At 49.2% G+C, this 18,305-nt stretch overlaps 1 protein-coding gene across 2 annotated transcripts in view; it reads right to left on the reverse strand.

Annotated features, from left to right (window-relative positions):
- Positions 1-2,886: 2,886 nt before the first annotated feature.
- Positions 2,887-18,305, reverse strand: part of SLC6A19 (solute carrier family 6 member 19) — a 791,726-nt gene continuing 776,307 nt past the window's right edge. For both annotated transcript variants that reach the window (XM_069613782.1, XM_069613781.1), the window contains exon 12: positions 2,887-5,260. In XM_069613782.1, the coding sequence (XP_069469883.1) occupies positions 5,051-5,260 (210 nt within the window). In that variant the 3' untranslated portion in view covers positions 2,887-5,050. The remainder of the gene's footprint in view (positions 5,261-18,305) is intronic.

Consider the following 18,305-nt stretch of genomic DNA (forward strand, 5'->3'; position numbering starts at 1 on the left):
GCAGACTCGCTCAGCATGGAGCTACATTCTTTCCATAAGTGGGAGCTTAACCAGGACCAATTGGATCTTCTATTGCACAAATGGCGTCAGCTCCAGATCCACCTCTTCACGATAGCAACAAACTCCAAGTGTCAGAGGTTCGCCAGCAGGTTCAGGCAGCCAAAAAGCATGGGGGATGCTTTGTTGTTCCCTCGGGGGGGGACTCTTCCTTTACGCCTTTCTTCTTTTCCCACTCCTGCTACGAGTAATCAACACACTTCGACAGTGTCACTGCAGGATGATACTTGTTCCTTTGGTGTGGCCATTACAGATATGGTATCTGGACCTCCCATGCCTGACGACAGCGCCATCCATCTGGCTGTCGCTACTTCCGATCTTCTCACCAGAGAAGGAGGAACGATTCTACAGCACAACCCAGCGTTGCTGAACCTCAGGACCTGGCTCCTGCAGCCCTAGAATGTGGACATTATTTGTTGCCAACAGAATGTTAAGGACATCCTGGCCAAAGCCAGAGGCTCTTCCACGTTAAAGTGTCCTGCAAACAGCCATGCTTCTCGTTCCACACTACAAGGGTGGTACTGCGTACACACCCCACCTTTATGCCGAAAGTGCAGTTGGAGTTCAATCTCAATGGTTGGTGTGGCCTGTCTTCTTCCAAAGTTTGTTGTCGCCAGTGGAGAGGGCGTTGCATTCCTTGGACGTTGCTTGTGCCTTGAAGTTTTCCCTGGCATGCACTAAGAGTTTTCGGAAGACTTCACATTTGTTTGTCAATTTTGGACCTGTGAATCATGGAAAGGTCTTGTCTAAGGCTTCCATCTCCAGGAGGCTCTCTGGCTGCATCATGCGCTGTCATCGGCTGGCTAAAAGGCCTCTTCCGGGCCAGCCGAGAGCCCACTCCACCAGAGCTATCGCAGCAATGACAGCGTTTCTCTCTGGTGTGCCCCTGCTCGACAGCTACATAGAGGTCCAGGCACACCTTAACAAGGTTCTACTGAATCGACAGGGATTCCACTGAAGAGTCCCGGGTCGGCCAAGCAGTTCTATGTAACCTGTTCACTTGAGGTGAGTCTGTTCCAGGGGTGAGGGTTTATTGCTTCTGTTGAGCCTTGCCACCTCCCGTGGTTGTGTATATGTACTGCTGTGTAATCGTTATTCAGGAGCATGTGAATACATGCTAGACCCCATGCTGGTGAAGGTTTAAGTTACTTACCTGTAAATCTTGTTCTCCTGCATGGGTCTGACATGGATTCACATGTGGGACCCCCCCGCGCTCCCTTCCACTTTAAGTGCTTACCAAATCTGAAGATGGCCACCAGGGGTAGAGTTTACGGAGAGGACTGTCATTGGGTGCGGGCAGTATGACCCAGAGGACAGTGATTGGTTTAGAGGAGAAATACAGTTTTAAAGCTAAAGTGAAACCGTTTTCTTTTACTGACGATTCGCAGCCTGAAGACAGGGAATATTCATAAGCATGTGAATCCATGCCAGACCCATGCTGGAGAACAAGAGTTACAGTAAAGTATCTTAAACCTTCACTGTAAACTGAATGACTTGCTATTGAATATTAACACTTGCCTGAAGCCTTGTATAAAGAATGTGGTAAATAAAATACCTTCCACATTTGGAAATGGTGCCCATATGTGGCGATGTGCAGAGTTAGAATTAGCCTGATTTTAAGGTACCAAAACCCTGGGGTGGTCTGTTACTCTCGAATGGCTTTCTCTTGGTTGTTTCTATGGACAAATAGAATCCTTAAATACATATGTCTTCAGATAAATTACCCTACTGTTGCACTCCATTCACCATGGTATTTTAACTTTTTTTTTAAATATAAGGATCAATTGAAAAATGAAATTATATATGCATTTCCTGTGTTTGCAAAGGCTGGCTATTGTATAAAGAAATTGCAGTGCTCAGTTATATTGCATTGTATTAATAAATATACAGTATTGTGACCCTGTCTGGGGGAGGGATGGACCAACCACTTCTGGAAGTTGTGTTGGACAACTCCTGCTACTCCCTCACGTGCCATGCATGCTACTAATAGTACCATCCTCTGTCACACGGTGCCTCCCAGTACTGTTTCCAGACAGTGTTCTCTATTTTCTGTTTTAGGACAGCAATTCCCAGAAGGCACCTAGGGGCAGTGACGAAAACGCTATGACCATGTATAATCCAAACATGGGTAGGACAGAAGAAAGGTGAATGAAAGGAAGGAGAAATTATTATTATTATTAGGGTATTTATTAAGCACAGACCTAGCTTCAAGCAGCAACAGAGCGCTTTACAATCATAGGGGTAAGAACATAGTGAGGGAAGCAGAGAAATAGGGCAAGAAGGAGCTAACAGGGGAAGGGGAGAGCAGGCAATTTGTCAGCAAGGCATCTAGAAGCAACCAGGGGAGGAAAAAGTGAGAGGAAGGTCAAAAGGAAATATGGATCTAATATGGATCTATAGATAAGTGATCTTGCAGGCATTTGTCCGAGTCCTCTGCTGGATAGAATCTGCAACTTCAACTTGCTTGATCTGGCACTTAAAGAAATGTTTGCTTGTTTTTTTTCCGTCTAAGGCTACAAAAACTGTAGGGCCTAGAGTTAATTCAAAACTAGTGACCAGTCAGTGTTGGTAATCAGTCTTTCTGGTATAACTAGTGATTTTTGATCTTCACCACAACGTTTACTGGGATGGAGGAAAAGGGGTGTGCTGAATCGAAGAGGCCACAGGTGTAATGTTGTTAGCATTTTATGCATCATTCTACCACAGAATAGGTATTTTCAACAAATATAATTACAATTAAGGCTAAGGCAACATCTAAGTGAGTCTAGTGGAGCCTTGGAATTTTATGATTTTGTTTAACAGCAAAGAACAGGGTCTACAGTATGTGCATTTCATCATCAACAATAGGTTTTATTTGGCAAAAAGTCATACAGCCAAAATAATAAAACAATACATTAAATGTATTACAATACATTTATTGAATAGAAAAATGTTCATAGCAATTAATAAATATGTTAACATGTTATAATAATCTATTTATCAAATAATCTAAAATTCTATTGTGCAGCATATAAGAATTACTCAGAATTTACTAAATCAGGGGTCAGATACAATCAGAAGCATTATCTATTGCTGAGTCGATAACTATGTTCTTTTAATGACCCATGCTCTCTGTGTACATTTTGACGCTGTAAAGATTACTGATCATTTATCTGTGGATTTGCACAGGCGCGTAGGATCACATATGTGCTGCATGTTGTGCTCATGCATTAGCATTTTCATATATGCAATTCTAGGTCTGCTGTACCCTGGGCAAAAAATAGAAAATAATTAACATTTTCATGGGGATCAAAACATATCGAGCAAGCGGCTTATGAAGTCATATGCCAGGCCAATGTTATGTAAGCAAGAGGTAGTGTGCCTATTCTAAATCTCATGGACAACAATCTGGTAAGAGCAGGTTGAAGCCAATTGAGATATTTCCAGTAGCCGAGATCATGTTTGATGGTCCAATAGATTGATCCTAGTGTTGCAATATGCTCGTGCTCTCCTTGTCGGTAGTGAGTATGTGCTTCTTTGATTTTTTATTATGTGTTAGTAATATTGTCAGCCTTAGTTCACAGTTCAGGCAGCCCTAGAGATATCAACGTATTTGCTATGTCTTAAACATAGAAGACCTCTGCCCCATCCTGTGCCAGCAAGTCTCCTAGAGCATCTCTGTACTTCTATAGCTGGGGCGAGGATCATATTCATGCCCAGAACAGTACTGGTCTTCATTCAACATCGCCTTGTATGTATTTGTGGTTTGTTTCTAAATGTAGAATTGTATTTGGGGTTCTCGTGGCAAATTCAATATATATATATATATATATATATATATTTGTTTTTTTTTAAAAATGTATTTTCAGTTGTTGCCAATCTGAAAGATTTAGTATAGCCCCAAAGTTCAGCACCATAGATGGCCGGCATCTTCGCGTGCATATTATAAATGTTTAATGCAGGTGTATGTGCATCATTACCATGATCTTGGGCATATTGTATTATTACATTACTAGTCCTTTTGAGGGTTGTATAAGCCTTCTCTAGTTGGTCACTCAGGTTGCCACTAGCCATTAACCATGTATCTAGATAATTGTAAGTTTAACATGTTCAATATGATATCCCTCTAGGACTAACTTGATATTTTAGTGGTTTTTTCTAGGTCAGTGAAAAAACTTAAATTGCGTGTTGCCTTGGTTAATGGTGTTTTTATAGCATTTGTCAAACATGGATAATTGTTTTTTTAGGCCCATTGGTGTCAATGATATGAAAACAGCGTCATATTCAAATAATGAGGTACCTCCTCTGAAGCTAAACTAGGGTCATCAGAAAGCACAGATGTAAGGGTAGTAATGAATCATTGATAAAAATACAAAATAAGTGTGGAGCCAGCACACATCCTTGTCTGACAACTTTCGGGGTGCAGTGGCATCTCCGGATAGGTTCCAACAATAATTTGCTTTGTTTCATGGTACAGACTCTGTATGACTCTTAAAAGATGATTCGGTACATCGGCCTCCTATAGAGCTTCCCAGAGTTTCACCTGTGTACATCATCAAACGCTGCCTTTCAATCTCCAAAAACCACATACAGGTTCATTTTCCTTAGGAATGTGTATTTCTGGATCAAAAAATTGTCCAAAAGACTGGTATACCTTACTTTGCATAGGTTGAAATCCCACCTCTAAGTGGCTTATTGCTTTATGTTCAGACACCCAGGCAGGGCTGCCTTAGTGTAGATCTTCCTGGCCGCATCTAATAAGGATAAGGTATATACAATTAAAGTGTATACAATTTGTACTCATAACAAAGTAACACAGATGGACCCAATGGAGCAACACACAGAAGTTATGATTTTTTTAGTTCAATGTCCAAAGCTGCAGCAAGCGTGTCCATTTTACACTTTTAGAATTTTCAAGACATCGCTTTTTGCTTTAAATATTAAAACAGCCCATTGATAAAATATGTCTTGTGATTTCTTAAGCAGGTTGTATTGCACATATTTCTTTACTTTCTTATGCTTGGTTCTTAACGTCCCCATTTTGGTATCCAATCCTTGATACAGGGACAAGATTTTGCTGGTCATCCTGTTTTGAGCAACAGCTCCGAACAACTCTGTAGATAGCATATCCAGGAATCACAATGCTAGGGACTCCAGCCAGAATTACAATGATGGCATATACCCAATTAGGGTATGCAGTGCTTTTAGCTTTTGGAAATAAATCCTGTTGAAAAGAGAAACCAGCATTAAGAAACAATTTATGAAAAGAATACAAGAAGCAACAATAGATAAAAGTACAGGAACATTATAACAAACGAACATTATGGAACACGATCACGTAAAAAAAATAGCATCTAGTGACTTTTCGCTGAATGCAGTTTCCCGACAGGCCGCTTTCACCGGGAACAACGCATGTGCTTACAGTGCATCCAGGAAGTGGGGCTGATGACCGTGGTGGCGGTGTCAAAGATGAGGCAAAGAGGTGGTTGGGAAGGGGTACGAGTATGTGAATATGTGTGTATGAATAAATGGAACACATGACATGGTGGGGGCGTGGAGGAGGGTGGGAGGGGTGAAAGGAAAGGCTGCATAGGGAGATAAAAGGGGAGGGGACGCTGTTGAGCCTGGAAGGCTAATGTGGAATAAAAGGACTCGACACCGGTGGAAACAAATAATGTCTTTCTTTAATGTCTTACGGATACATACTAACTTGCTTTCGCTTTCTTCCTCCTCCCCCTTCCCACGTCATGACCCACGTGACTACTGCCTCTGTCTTAAAGATACAGTAACCCAGTAACATCACCCCCGGACGAAATGTGCTAACGTCCACCTAGCACTGTTCCACTAGGCAAAGCTGCCTCCTGATATTTCGCTGAGGCCTGGCACTTGCATCACCATTCCGGATCGACCCATCTGTCCCAGGTGGCTCATGCTGGTAAAAAGGATTCCTCCCAGAGGGCTCCACAGGTCGTCACTGGGTTCATGAGGTTCTGGATCAGGTTCAGGAGGCGGAGGCCCATCGTCCTCCCTACTGACGAGATGCATGAAGATAGAGCTATTTCTTGTCACTTCTTTTCCAGCGTTGCCCGCCGTGACCATTCACTGATGTGACCTGCAGTGGCCGGGGCGCAAATCGGGCATCAGTCCTTTTTTTACATATCTTGCTCCACCCACACTTGATCCCCTATTTGAAATTCTCTGGGCCTGGCTCCTCTTCTTTCGTCAGTGTCCACACATGCTTTCTCCTTCCATTCTGTATCTCTTCTTATGACTGTCTGGTCCCCGTCTGGCTAAGTCGCGGGGTGCCTGACAATCCGTGTGCGAACATCATACTTCATCATGATTTGGCCGGTGTCTTGTTGGTTGCCTCATGAGGGGTGTTGCGGTAGTCCCAGAGTAGGCAACATAGAGCTTGCTGCGGGTTGGCCCCTTCAATGCAGGCCCTCTGCAGAGTCTTCTTGATTGAGGCCATGAACCGCTCAGCCATCCGATTAGCTTGAGGCCATGGGGAGTGATCTTCTGGTGGGTGAAGCCCATGTGTTTCGCGAAGACCGCAAACTCGTGTCCGCTGAATGGGGGCCCGTTGTCCGACTTGATGAGTGGGATTCCCCATTCACGTACTACTTTGCCGAAGATCACTGCTACTTGTGCGAAAACTGTGGATGGGGTCTTCTTTACAATGGGAAATCTGGAGTGCTCATATATGAGCAGGAGGAGGAAGTCCCCTGACTCTAGGGGTCTGTAGAAGTCAACGGCGACGTTCTCCCAGGGATGGTCTGGGATGTGAGTGGGCTGAAGTGGGGTTGGGGCTTCTGCTCTGGCTGTGCCTTGGCACGCTACGTAGGTTTCCACCCACCGGTCGACCATTGAGTCCAGGAAGGGGAACCACACATGGCACCAGAGCTGCCTGTTTGTGTTGTCAGCCCTCATGCGTCGTCTTGATAACCTCTGCTCTGAGGGTCGCAGGGATGACGAGTCGGCACCCCCTCAGTAGAATGGCCTTGTCTTTCACAGGCAATTCCGTGTGTACCTTGGCGGGCCTCTCTAATTCGCCCGTACATACCCCGAGTGGTGTAGCAAGCCCCGGCGGTAGTCTTTCCTTCTGTTGTTCTCCGTCAGGCTGATCGCCAGGGCCATGGAGGGGTCTGCCGCGGAGGCTGACGCAACCATTTCCAGTGATATGGCTGGTGGGATTGCATTTGAGGCTACATAGTTGATATATTCAGCGTCCCCGGGCTTGGAGATCAATTTGCCCGCAGGATGCCTTGATAGGTAATCCGCCGGGTTGTTGTCACCCCCCGGCCTGTAGATGATCTCAAAGTCATATTCTTGGAGCCTGATGCCCCATCGCTCGATCCTCAGAGGCATCTTGGTCCTGGGGTTTCCAAATAAAGAAAGCAGGGCCTGATGGTCCATAATGAGTGTGAACCTTTTGGCGATCACAAAGTCGTGGAAATGTTTGCATGCCCAAACGATAGCTAGGTTCTCTTTCTCCGCTTGCGAGTACATGGATTCTGGTGGGGCACTGGTCTCGGCTAGTTTGGCTCCTAAACCCACCGGGCTTGCATCCACTTCGATCTCAGTGTGCCATTCCGGGTCAAAGTAGGCCAGTCTCCAGGATTCTGCCAGCGCTAGTTTGATAGTGTCAAACGCTTCCTGACATTCGACTGACCAAGAGAACGTCGTGTCCTTCTGGAGCAGGTGTCGTAGAGACTTGGTGATGGAGACACAGTACGGGAGGTACCGGGCGCAGTACCCTTCCATCCCTAGAAACGATTCCACATCTGCCGCTTGGGTAGGTTCTTGCAAGTTGAAGATAGTAGAGACCTTGTCGGGATCCGGCGTCATGCCGTCCGCCGAAAAGATATGGCCGAAGAATTTCAGCTTGGCTTTACTGAATCAGCATTTGTCAATGTTCAGGGTCAGGCCTGCATCTTGTACAGCTGCACAAGTTGCAAGCAGAGGGCGTTGTGTTCCTCTTGGGATTTTCCAAAGACGAGGATATTGTCACTGTAATTTAGGGCTCTGCGTATCGGTCTGATGATTTGCCTGATGGTCTCCTGAAAGATTTCAGCTGCTGACGAGATCCCAAAGTTAAGGCGTTTGTACCAGAATAGGCTATCATGGGTTGCAAAGGTGGTTATGCCCCTTGATTCCGCATGAAGCACCATCTGGTGGTAGCCTTGATTGAGATCTAGCTTGGAGAAGAGAACTGACTTGTTCACCTGGGCAAACATGTCGTCTATGCGCAGTCCTGGGTGGCGTTCTCTCTGGATGGCGGTGTTGCCCATTTTCATGTCCACACAGAGCCTTACACGGCACCCTTCTTTTGGTACAAGCACTAGCGGGGAGACCCATGGGGTCGGCCCTGTGGCCGGTTCGATGATGTCGTCATTCAATAGCTGCGTGAGACCCACTCTCCTCGGATGTTGGGGGACGGGTCTAACTGTCGTGTCTATGTGCAGCTTGATGGGGGGCATTTAATTTTACCCAGCCTCTTGCAAAGGAGCGGAAGCTCCGCCAGGATGGTGTCTTTCAAGATGGGTTTGTTGAGTGGGTGATCCGTCCCCACTGTGCAGATACTTTCTTTCAGATCGCTTGGGGGAGCGGTCTATTGTATCATGTCCCCTTCATGGACATGTATGTCAATGAGTCCTAGACAGGATGCTGTGCAGAATCTTAGGAGGCATTTCCCTTTTGTCAGGCTTACGTGGATGATTGTAGGGGTGGACAGCCCTTTATGCATGAGCTGTCGTCCAAAGTGCCCTTTGGACTGGAGAGGAAGGTCTGCTCCCCACTGGAATATTTTGGACACCGTCTGGTCAGTGTTGGCCTGTAGGGCATCTGGAGAAATTATTTTTCACCCATGATGTTGATGGTGGCTCCTGAGTCGACCAGGAACCAGAATTGTTTGCCACAGATGCTGACAAGTATCCTGGGTGCTTCTCTCGCTTCTCTGTCTTCCTGGACAAGGTTGACATATTCGTCCAGCTCATATTGGTCGTAGTATTCGCCTTCAGATATGGGTCCGTGTGTCATTGCAGCATACCAGTGAGAGCGTGGTTGAGGTGGTCCGTCATATTCATCCTTGAGGCGCGAGTTATGTCCAGAGGACTCAGGATCTTGAGGATCTTCTTCAGGGTAATGGCCCTCAATCACACTCGCGTACCACCTGGGCCCTGGCTGGTATGGGCCCATCTGGTACATTGGAGTTTGCGGGGTTCGACTGACAACCTGTTCTGTGACGGACACGGTGGTCGCGGAGTGGGGAAGGGCCGCCTTCTCTGCAGAGCGCCTGAAAATGTACTTCTCTGCCACAGTTTTCACATCTCTGTGAGAGAGCGGGGCACGTCCCTGAATGGGGGAACGCCATCCGGCATCGGTAGCACTGCCTCTGCATCCTGGGTGTCATCTGGTACCCTCCTGTGGTGCCCCTGTCTCCTGATCTGTTACTGGTTGGCTGGACTGCTGCAATCAGTTTGCTCTTAACTGATTTGGTGGTGGTGCCCCTTGACATTTGGGTTGCTTGCTCCCCCACACTCGAAGATTCAGGCCATTTTGCTGACCTCGTCAATGGAGAGTGGTTTCTTGAGTAGTTGTTTTTTCAGTGTCTGGGACAGGCACCCCTCGATCACCCTCAGCCGGATGGCTTCTTCTAACGAGAAAGCGTGAAACTGGCAGTGCGCTCCTTTAATCCTTACGTGGGTGATGAACTTGTCTACAGTCTCTTCCCCCTTTTGGGTACATTGATTGAACATACCTCTCTTAGTCGCGGTTGGGCTCAATGACAAATCTCTTGTTGAGGGCAACTACGAGTGCGGCGAAGTCCGGTTGCTCTTCGGCGGGGATGGTTTTGATAAATATCTTGACCTCACTGCCAGCAATGTTAAGAAACATGTTGCGTAAGTTTGGTGAGTTTTCTTCCCCTGCTGTCTTAATAAAATTGTTGAAGTCATCTACCCATTCCACCCACTGCGGGCCTTTGTCTACCAGCGGGGCTATGGGGAATGGGGGCGGCATGCACCATGCGGTGGCAGTGGATCTCATGGGCCAATCAGGCATACCAGGGAGTTGGAGTACAGGAGGTTGAAGTACAGGGGCGTCGTTGGCGCTCATGGCAATGCCTGTTTGAGGTTGAGCAACTTGGCGCCGTCTCCTGTGGTCCCCTTTGAGGGCAGTAGGTGGTGTTGGTGGCTCTGGGGACAGGTAGACTCACAATGAGTAGGTGCACATAGCACCAGGAGGGGGAGAAGCTTGTCCTCGGCCATACACATGCGCACAGAGATGAATGCCCTCATGGTGCGGGCCTGTAGGCTTTGATTAGCAGCTTTATGGTGGAGTAGTTGTGTGCGACAGCTCCACAACTCATGCATTTTTTTTCTTTTTCTTGAGGGGCTTCCGTGGTGATGGGCAGCGGGGCCCACTGTGTGGCCTCTGGGGTGGGGCGGTAACACTTTTGGGAGGGGAGCTGCAGCGTAGTAGCAAGGATTGCATCACCCACCTTCAGGGTCGTGTGTGTAGCCGTGCTCGAGCACGTGGGGAGACGCCGGCCGCTTGTGGACTGCCGCACAGCGAAGAAACTAGATGTTTCCCCTCCACTCGCAGCGCCTGTAGGCTGCGTGACTGTGTTGCCGGTGGGATCGCCGTCCTCGTGGGGGTCCGCACTGGAAACGGGCAGGAGCTGGCTACTGCAGTGGAGCTTAGCACGGTGGGATCATCTGCACGCAGGAACAAGGAGGACCTGGTGTGCGAGAGGAACGGCCTTGTCGCCAGTTTTTGAGCTTGGAAGGCTTGTGTGGAATAAAAGGACTAAACACTGATGGAAACAAATATGTCTTTCTTTAATGCCTTACGGATACATACTAACTTGATTTTGCTTTCTTCTTCCTCCCCCTTCCCAAGTCACGTCCCACGCGACTACTGCCTCTGTCTTAAAGAGACAGTAACCCAGTAACAGACGCTTAGAGGGTAAACTGTTTCCATGCCGCACTGTAACTGAACTCGGCAAAAACGGGCTGCACAGAATCTTCATAGAACCAAAAACAGTTATCTTTCGAATTACTGAATCCAGGCTTCAAATATCTGATCCTCAAAATCTTTAGACAGATGTTAACATTAGCAAGAACACCAACTGGAATTAAGGCAAGGGACACATGAAGTGTGTTAACGGAACTTGTGTGGTGCACAAAATACACATGCACACGCAGTCTGTGGAATGCAAATTTAGGGCAAATGGCAGACAGAGGGAGAGAGTGGGGGTATGATGCGTGGTGATAGAGAGTGGGGGAGGGTGGGTGGATGGTAGAAAGATTGGTGGATGGAGTTAGAGAGAGAGTGCAGATAGGCTAGTTAGGTGGGGGTAGAGAGTGGAGGTAGGATAGGTGGGGATAGAGTGCCGGTTGGGTGGGTGGCGGTAGAGTGAGTGGAGCTAGGGTGAGTGAGTGGAGGTATGGTGGGTGGTTGGGGTAGAGAGTGTGTGCGTAAGATGAGTCGGGGTGGGAGGGGTGGACATAGGGGCCCGTGTAGGCATCTTGGGGTAGGGTGGGTGGTTGGGTAAAAGAGTGGGGTAGGGTGGGTGTAGCGAGTGGAGGTCAGGTGGGTGTGAGTAGAGCGAGTGGAGGAAAGGTGGAGGTACAGTGGAGTTAGGGTGGGTGGGATTGGGGTGGAGGTAGGGTGGGCAGGTGGGGGTAGAGCGAGTGAAGGTAGGATGGGTGGTGTCTAGAGAGAGGAGGTAGGATGGGTGGGGATAAATAGCATGGATGTAGGGTGGGTAGGAGTAGAGAGAGTGGCATTAGGGTGGGTGGGGGTGGAGAGTGCATGTAGGGTGAGTGGATGGGGGTAGGGAGAGTGGGTGAAGGGTAGGTGGGGTAGAGAGAGTGGGCAAGGGTGGTTGGAGGTAGAAAGAGTGGGGAAACAGTGGGTGCTTGGGTGTAGAGAGAGTGAGAGGGGGTGGGTGGGGTAGAGAGAGCGGTTAGGGTGGGTGGGGGTTGAGAGCGTGACTGTCTGGTGGGTGGGGGTAGAGAGTGGAGGTAGGGTGGGTGGGGATAGTGAGTGGAGGTATGTGCAGGTAGAGAGTGGAGGTATGGTGCGTGGGATCAGAAAGTGGAGGTGGGGTGGCTGAGTGTGGGTAGAGAGTGGTGGTAGGGTGGATGGGGGTAGAAAGATTTGACATAGAGTGGGTGGGGTAGAGAGAGTGGAGGGTGTGTGGGTGGGGGTAGGGTGGGTGGATGGGGTAGAGAGAGTGAGTGAAGGGTGGGTGGGGGTAGAGACAGTGGAAGGTAGGCTGGGTGGGCATAGAGAGATTGGAAGTAGGGTGGGTGGGTAGGGCTAGAGTGTGGGAGTAGAGTGAAGGCAGTGGGTGGGTAAAGAGAGTGGGGGAGTTTTTGTGAGGGTAGAGAGAGTCGGGGTAGGGTGGATGGGTTAGTGTGGGGTAAGGTGGGTGAGGTTACAGAGTGGGGTTAATGTGGATGGGTAGAGAGATTGGGGGTAATGTGTGCTTGAAGTGGTAGGCTGGGAGGCCAGAGAAAGAGAGAGGGGTAAGGTTGGTGCATGTAGAATGTCGAGATAGATTGGATTGGTGGGTGGGGTAGAGGTTGGTGAGTGAGGTAGTGAGAGTTTATGTACGGTGGCTGGGGGTAGAGAGTGGCTGTTGGGTGGGGGTAGAGCGATAGGATGTAGGGTGGGGTAGAGAGAGTGGCTGTTGGGTGGGTGGGGGTAGAGAGAGTGTATGTATGGTGGGTGGGGGTAGAGAGTGGAGGTAGGGTGGGTGGGGGGGAAGAGAGTAGAGGTAGGGAGGGTAGAAGAAGGGTTGGGGTAGAGAGAGTGCCTGTGGGGTGGGTGGGTGTAGAGAGATTGGAGGTAGGGTACGTAGGGCTAGAGAGCATAGGCCTAGAGTGAGGGCAGGTGGGTGGGGTAGAGAGAGTAGGAGTAGGGTGGGTGGATTTAAAGTTATGATATATGTCATTTATAACACGCCTGTACACAAGTGTTTCTAGGCGCAACAAGACAAAGGAGAAAAACAGAGGGAGGACAAGACAATCTTACTAGGCCTTGTGTCATTCAGACCGTGCAAGTGTGACAACGCTAAGTGAAGGGGGCAGGGAGAAGGGGAAGTGCAATCAGGGCAGCATTGCTCTGAGTAAGTGCAGCCAGGGCAGCGTGGCTCTGGGTACGTGTCAGGAGGCAGGGCACTGTAGAGGTTACAGTTACATCCCAAAGCACACGGTAGGCCCAGAGGCAGAGCAGGGGAGAATGATCATGGAGGAGCCTGGTACCCAGTGAGACTCCGAGGGTACCAAGCAACCAGTCAACTCAGCAGACAGGTAGGTCAGCAGGGGAGGGAGAGAGAAAACAGAGGAGAAAAGGAAGGTCTTGAGCCGCTTCCAGAACTTCAGCTGGTCCGGCTCTTTTTGAGAAGGGCAGGGAGGCCATTCCAGAGGGGGGTACCTGCAGAGGAGAGAGATCTACCCCCCATTCTCTGTCTGGAGAAGCTTCTGACCCTCAGAGAGTTGGAGGTAGCTGAATGAAGTGCTCAAGAAGGAAGGTATTTTGGAAGAGAGTTCGATGTAGTGTGGGCCCTGGCACCAGAAAGCCTTGTGGAGGATACAGAGGGTCTTGAACTTAATCCTTGCAGCCACCGGGAGCCAGTGGAGAGATTTCGGGGCTGGAGAGATATACGGTCCCTGGGTTTGAGGCCAAGGATAAGTCTCACAGTCCTGTTCTGGATTAGTTGCAGAGGGCGGAGAGTAGAGGAAGGCAGATTGAGAAAGAGGCTGTTGCAGTAGTCCAGCCTAGAAAGAACCAGGGCTCTAGAGACAGTGAGCTTCTGGGGGAAGGTGAGAAAAGGAAGAATATCTCTGAGGAGGTGCAGCTGGTAGTGGGCCTTCTTGGCAAGATCTGTGATGTGAGGAGAGAAGGAGAGAGTGGCGTCACAGATGACACCAATGTTTTTTGCCTCACAAGAAGCGAAGGAAGAAGGCCCAAGCTGGCCGCCAGACTGAGGGAGGGAAAGCGGGAGCAGGCCCGCCCCCCCTCATAAGAAGGATCTCCATCTTACTGAATTGAGGCAGAGATCGTTGGAGGTGCACCAATCCTGAATCGCGGATAGTCAGGAATAAGCGAGAGAGGGGAGGAGGTTGAGAGGAGACTGGAAGAGAGCTGAGTGTCATCAGCATAACACTGAAAGTTAGAGGAGAAGGTAGAGATCAGGTTGGCCAGTGGGGCCAAGTAAACATTGAAGAGCCAGGGTCAGATGATGGAGCCCTGGGGAACACCACATGTGGAGAGAGAGGTGGAGAGAAAGGATGCAAGTTGGAACTGGGAGAGTCAGTCTAGGAGGAAGGAGGTCAACCACTTCAGGCCCTGATCTGTGATGCCCAGGTTCTCACGTAGTGCATTTTCTCAGGAAGGCGTGATTAACCGTGTCAAAAGCAGAGGAAATAGCAAATAGGATGAGGACAGAAGGAAGGCTGGAGTCCAGCTTAGAGAGCAGATCTTCACAGGTGTTCAGGAGAGCAGTTTCCATGCCTCTGGCTGCTCCGAAACAAGACTGATGGTAATGGAGACAACCAACAGATTCAGTGGGGAGAGTAAGCTGGGAGATGGCCAGCTTTTCCAGGAGTTTGCCCAGGAAAGGAATGATAAAGATCGGGTGATATTTTGCCAGACATGTAGGATCAGCCGAAGGCTTTTTAAGGAGGGGTGCACAAGGCAGTACTTGAGGGGAGAGGGGAAAGATCCATTTGCAAAGGAGTGATTGCAGAAATCGGCCAAGGCTTGAGCGAGAGTGTCCATGTGGTCCTTGGTGGTTCTGAAGAAGCAGGGGAGCACCTGTTTGGATGACACTTTCATAGATCGGACTTGTCTAGTAACATTGTCAGGTGTTGTCAGAGAGAAAGAGAAAGGAGGAGAGGGTGAGGCGGGAAAAGGGGGGCCGAGAGATGTAGAAGGAGGAGGAGAGGAAGAGGAGAGAGAGGACAGTTAGCCCAACCTACAGGCCTGAGTTTTAGTGGTTAAGCGAGAAGTCCTAGCCATACAGAGGACCTGGGAAGGAACAGGGGAGGTGGAGACGCAGCAGGATTACCCAGCTCCTTGCAGAATTGAAAGAGTTTGGCTTTGTTGGTAGAGGCCGCAGAGACGCAGGCGTGGATGTGGATTCTCTTCTTGGACAGGACAGAGAATATGTATTGCCTTTGGAGCAGGCGGCAGGCCAGTTTTTCAGAGGATGCACCCAAAGCCCTCCACTCCTCTCTGCCACCCTGCACTTGCGTTCCAGTGCAGCGAGATTGGGGTCATACCAAGAGTTGCACTTGGAGGTAGGCTTTAGATGGATTCTTGTCACAGGGGCAAGGATGTCCAGACTGTTGGAGATATAGAAAGATGCAGGTTAGAGAGGGCTGTGTCAGAGTGCGTGTCAGCCACAGGAGTAGGAGGGGCACAGAAAGTAGAGGCAAAGGCATTCGCTGACACACACTTCATGGGCGGAATCACAGAGAAGGTAGATGGCAGTGCTATGATTGGCTTTGCCTGAGGGACAGAGTTTCAGGCGAGAGGAAAGCAGAATGTGGTCAGTCCAAGAGAGAGGGGTGGTGAGAGGGTCAGAGAGGAGGTTGTCTGAGGAGATGAGAACATCCAAGGTGTGTCTGGCAGAATGTGTCGGACCAGAGGGTAGTATGGAGAGAGAGAGAATGTCGCAGAGGTTGTGGAAGAGCGGAGAGGAGGCATTAGAAGCATCCAGGTGGATATTGAGGTCTCTGAGGAGGGGAAATTCAGAGGTAGAGGCAAGGAAAGCAGAGGTCAGCCCATTCTGAGCAGAAGAGGGTGATCTGGCCAGGTGGCCTGTAGATGGTGGCCACAGTCAGAGAGAGGCCAGGAGCGATCGTGAGCCTGCAGACCAGGCATTCAAAGGCATGTGCTAGGAATGACAGAAGCAGGGACCCATTCCAGAAAGATCAGAGCTACTCCACCTCCAGGTCGGTTCGTTCTGGGCTCGTAGAGGATCTTCTAGCCATCAGGGAGGAGAGTGTCAAATCTCAGGACAGAGCTGGCCATGAACCATGTCTCAGTAAGAGTGAGGATATCCAGGTCAAGTTCTTCGAGGAGGTGACAGATGTCAGAGGGGTGTTTGACAGCAGAGCGAGAGTTTAGAATAGCAATATGGAGCGGTTTGCCACATTTGAAAGTCTTCAGGGGTGGGGTACAGGCATGAGGTACACCTGGCGGAGGTGGCAGAGGGGTCCTTGAGTGGGCAGAGGTGGTAGCAGGAGGTGGCATGGCCAGAGAGGACAAAGGTGCCAGAGAGGTGGCAGAAGAAGAAGGTGGCAGAGGAGTCATAGGTGCTAGTGGGAGAAGGAAGGAAGTTCATAAGATGTGGGAGACGCTTATCGAAAAGGAGGAGATTGGGCTGAGGGCTCTGGACCAAGACAGTGCTCTTAAGATAGATTTCTAAACTCTAACCTGGTGGGCAGAGGTTTAGGAGGCCACCCTTGGTTTAGTGAAACAGGAGAACCTCTGGACAAGCCAGAGCAATCTAGGTAGCTTGTCAGGCGCTGAAGACTAAGGACCTAATCACGAATTGGGTGGTATCCCAACTTTGCTTGTGATAGCGCCCACCCATCCGGCGGTATTACTGCTGGATCACGGGTTGGGCGCTATCAGCAAATCTCCATTCCCATTGGCATTTTCCTGCCGAGTTTACCCCCAGCTTTGAGGGTTCGAGAGTGGGCGGAGCGGTAAATGAGGCGGTAACCCCGTTACTGCCGCATTTAAGAACTAGCGCCCAACTCATGATGAGGCTCCAAGTCTCAGCAGGGGTGAGTGAGATCGGAAGCCCACAATGAGCACACACAGTAACGAACCACAAATTACTCATAGACAAGTGTATATGAAACATATCTATACATTTATTGTCGGCTGGACCAAAAGACACAAGTAAACTTTAGTTATATCAAAACAGTTACCACACAAATTACTCTACTATATAACATATTTATAACACGTTTCCTAATGCGACAAATGAGTAAAACACAGCCACAACCTGTAAAGAGAAGGGTGAATTAACGCACTAGGAGCATTAGACAATTATTCAGAGTCAATCCCTAACTTTCGAGTCCAGCCCTAATATGGGGGGAGCCTTGTGCTCAAAAGTACAGTTGTGCGTAAAAATGCACGATCGCGCAGGCAGAACAAAAAGTGGGTCTTCTTCGGAGAGCTGTGCAAAGTCAGGAAGGGACTTGAGGCAATGAAGGATTGGTTCCCACTATTTGAGCAGGATCTGCCCTTGGCGGCAGAGCAGTTTTCAAAAGGTGAGAATAGCTTGGGAGCGCAGGCTAATCCAGCCAAAAGCGAATACCTTTTAAGGGGTATTCGTGCGTAAAACAGATTGGTTGTGCCAGGGGCCACCGCTAAGTGATGCAAGTACTCACCGACCCTCAGCACAGTCTGGACCAACGTTTCCGGTTTAGTCGAGGTCACTAGTAGGTTTGAGTCCTGCAGTTTCACGGCACTCCTACTCTGTGGCTGCGGGATAGAATGATCATCCATGATGGGACAGATGCCTTTTCCCAGCTTCCAGAGGAGATGCAAAGAAAATTCTGGTGTAGCGGACTTCACGGCACAGGAGAACAGAAGAGCAAGGCACACACAGCGACCGTCACCAACAGGTAGTGACGTAGGAATCACAGATGCGGGCAGCGTTACACACTCTCCTCACTCGGGACCTAGAGGAGCTAGGCCTGCAATATTTGTCAGAGGGCACGGGACCACAATCAAGCGATGTCCCAAGTCTCCTGTTTTCTCTCGAGACGGTGGCGATTCTCCATGATACCCTGAGGTAGAGTTAGACAGTTCACTGGATGGCCCACGAAAACTTCCAAAGGGGTTTTTTTGGCAGGTAAGCAGGGGGAGCCGAGAGTAGTAGTTCCCACAACTCCAAAGGGGCAAAGCGCCTTGGCAGGACTGCTTGATCGATGAAGAAAACAGGGGTCCAACGGGACAGCAGAGGGTGAAAGGTAATTTACCTTCCAAAGCGTCTCCGGCGGTTTCACCAGTCAGTTTCTTTGTTGCATGATACTTGGCTCCTTCTGTAGTTCGGAGATAACTCAGGTGATCGACCTGGAATGGTTGCAGAGCCCCTTCTCGTATCCAAGATTAGCTTTGTGCCAAAATCGAGGACTTCCAATCGAAGATCTGCTCTTATGTAGGCATCCCGGTCATGGTCCAATTCCGGTTCACGGTGGTCCCAGTCATTCACGCTCTCCAGACATCCTGCC

This window comes from Ambystoma mexicanum, chromosome 5p (genome assembly GCF_040938575.1).
Source record: "Ambystoma mexicanum isolate Mex_15411 chromosome 5p, UKY_AmexF1_1, whole genome shotgun sequence".
In the NCBI taxonomy this organism is placed as follows: domain Eukaryota; kingdom Metazoa; phylum Chordata; class Amphibia; order Caudata; family Ambystomatidae; genus Ambystoma; species Ambystoma mexicanum.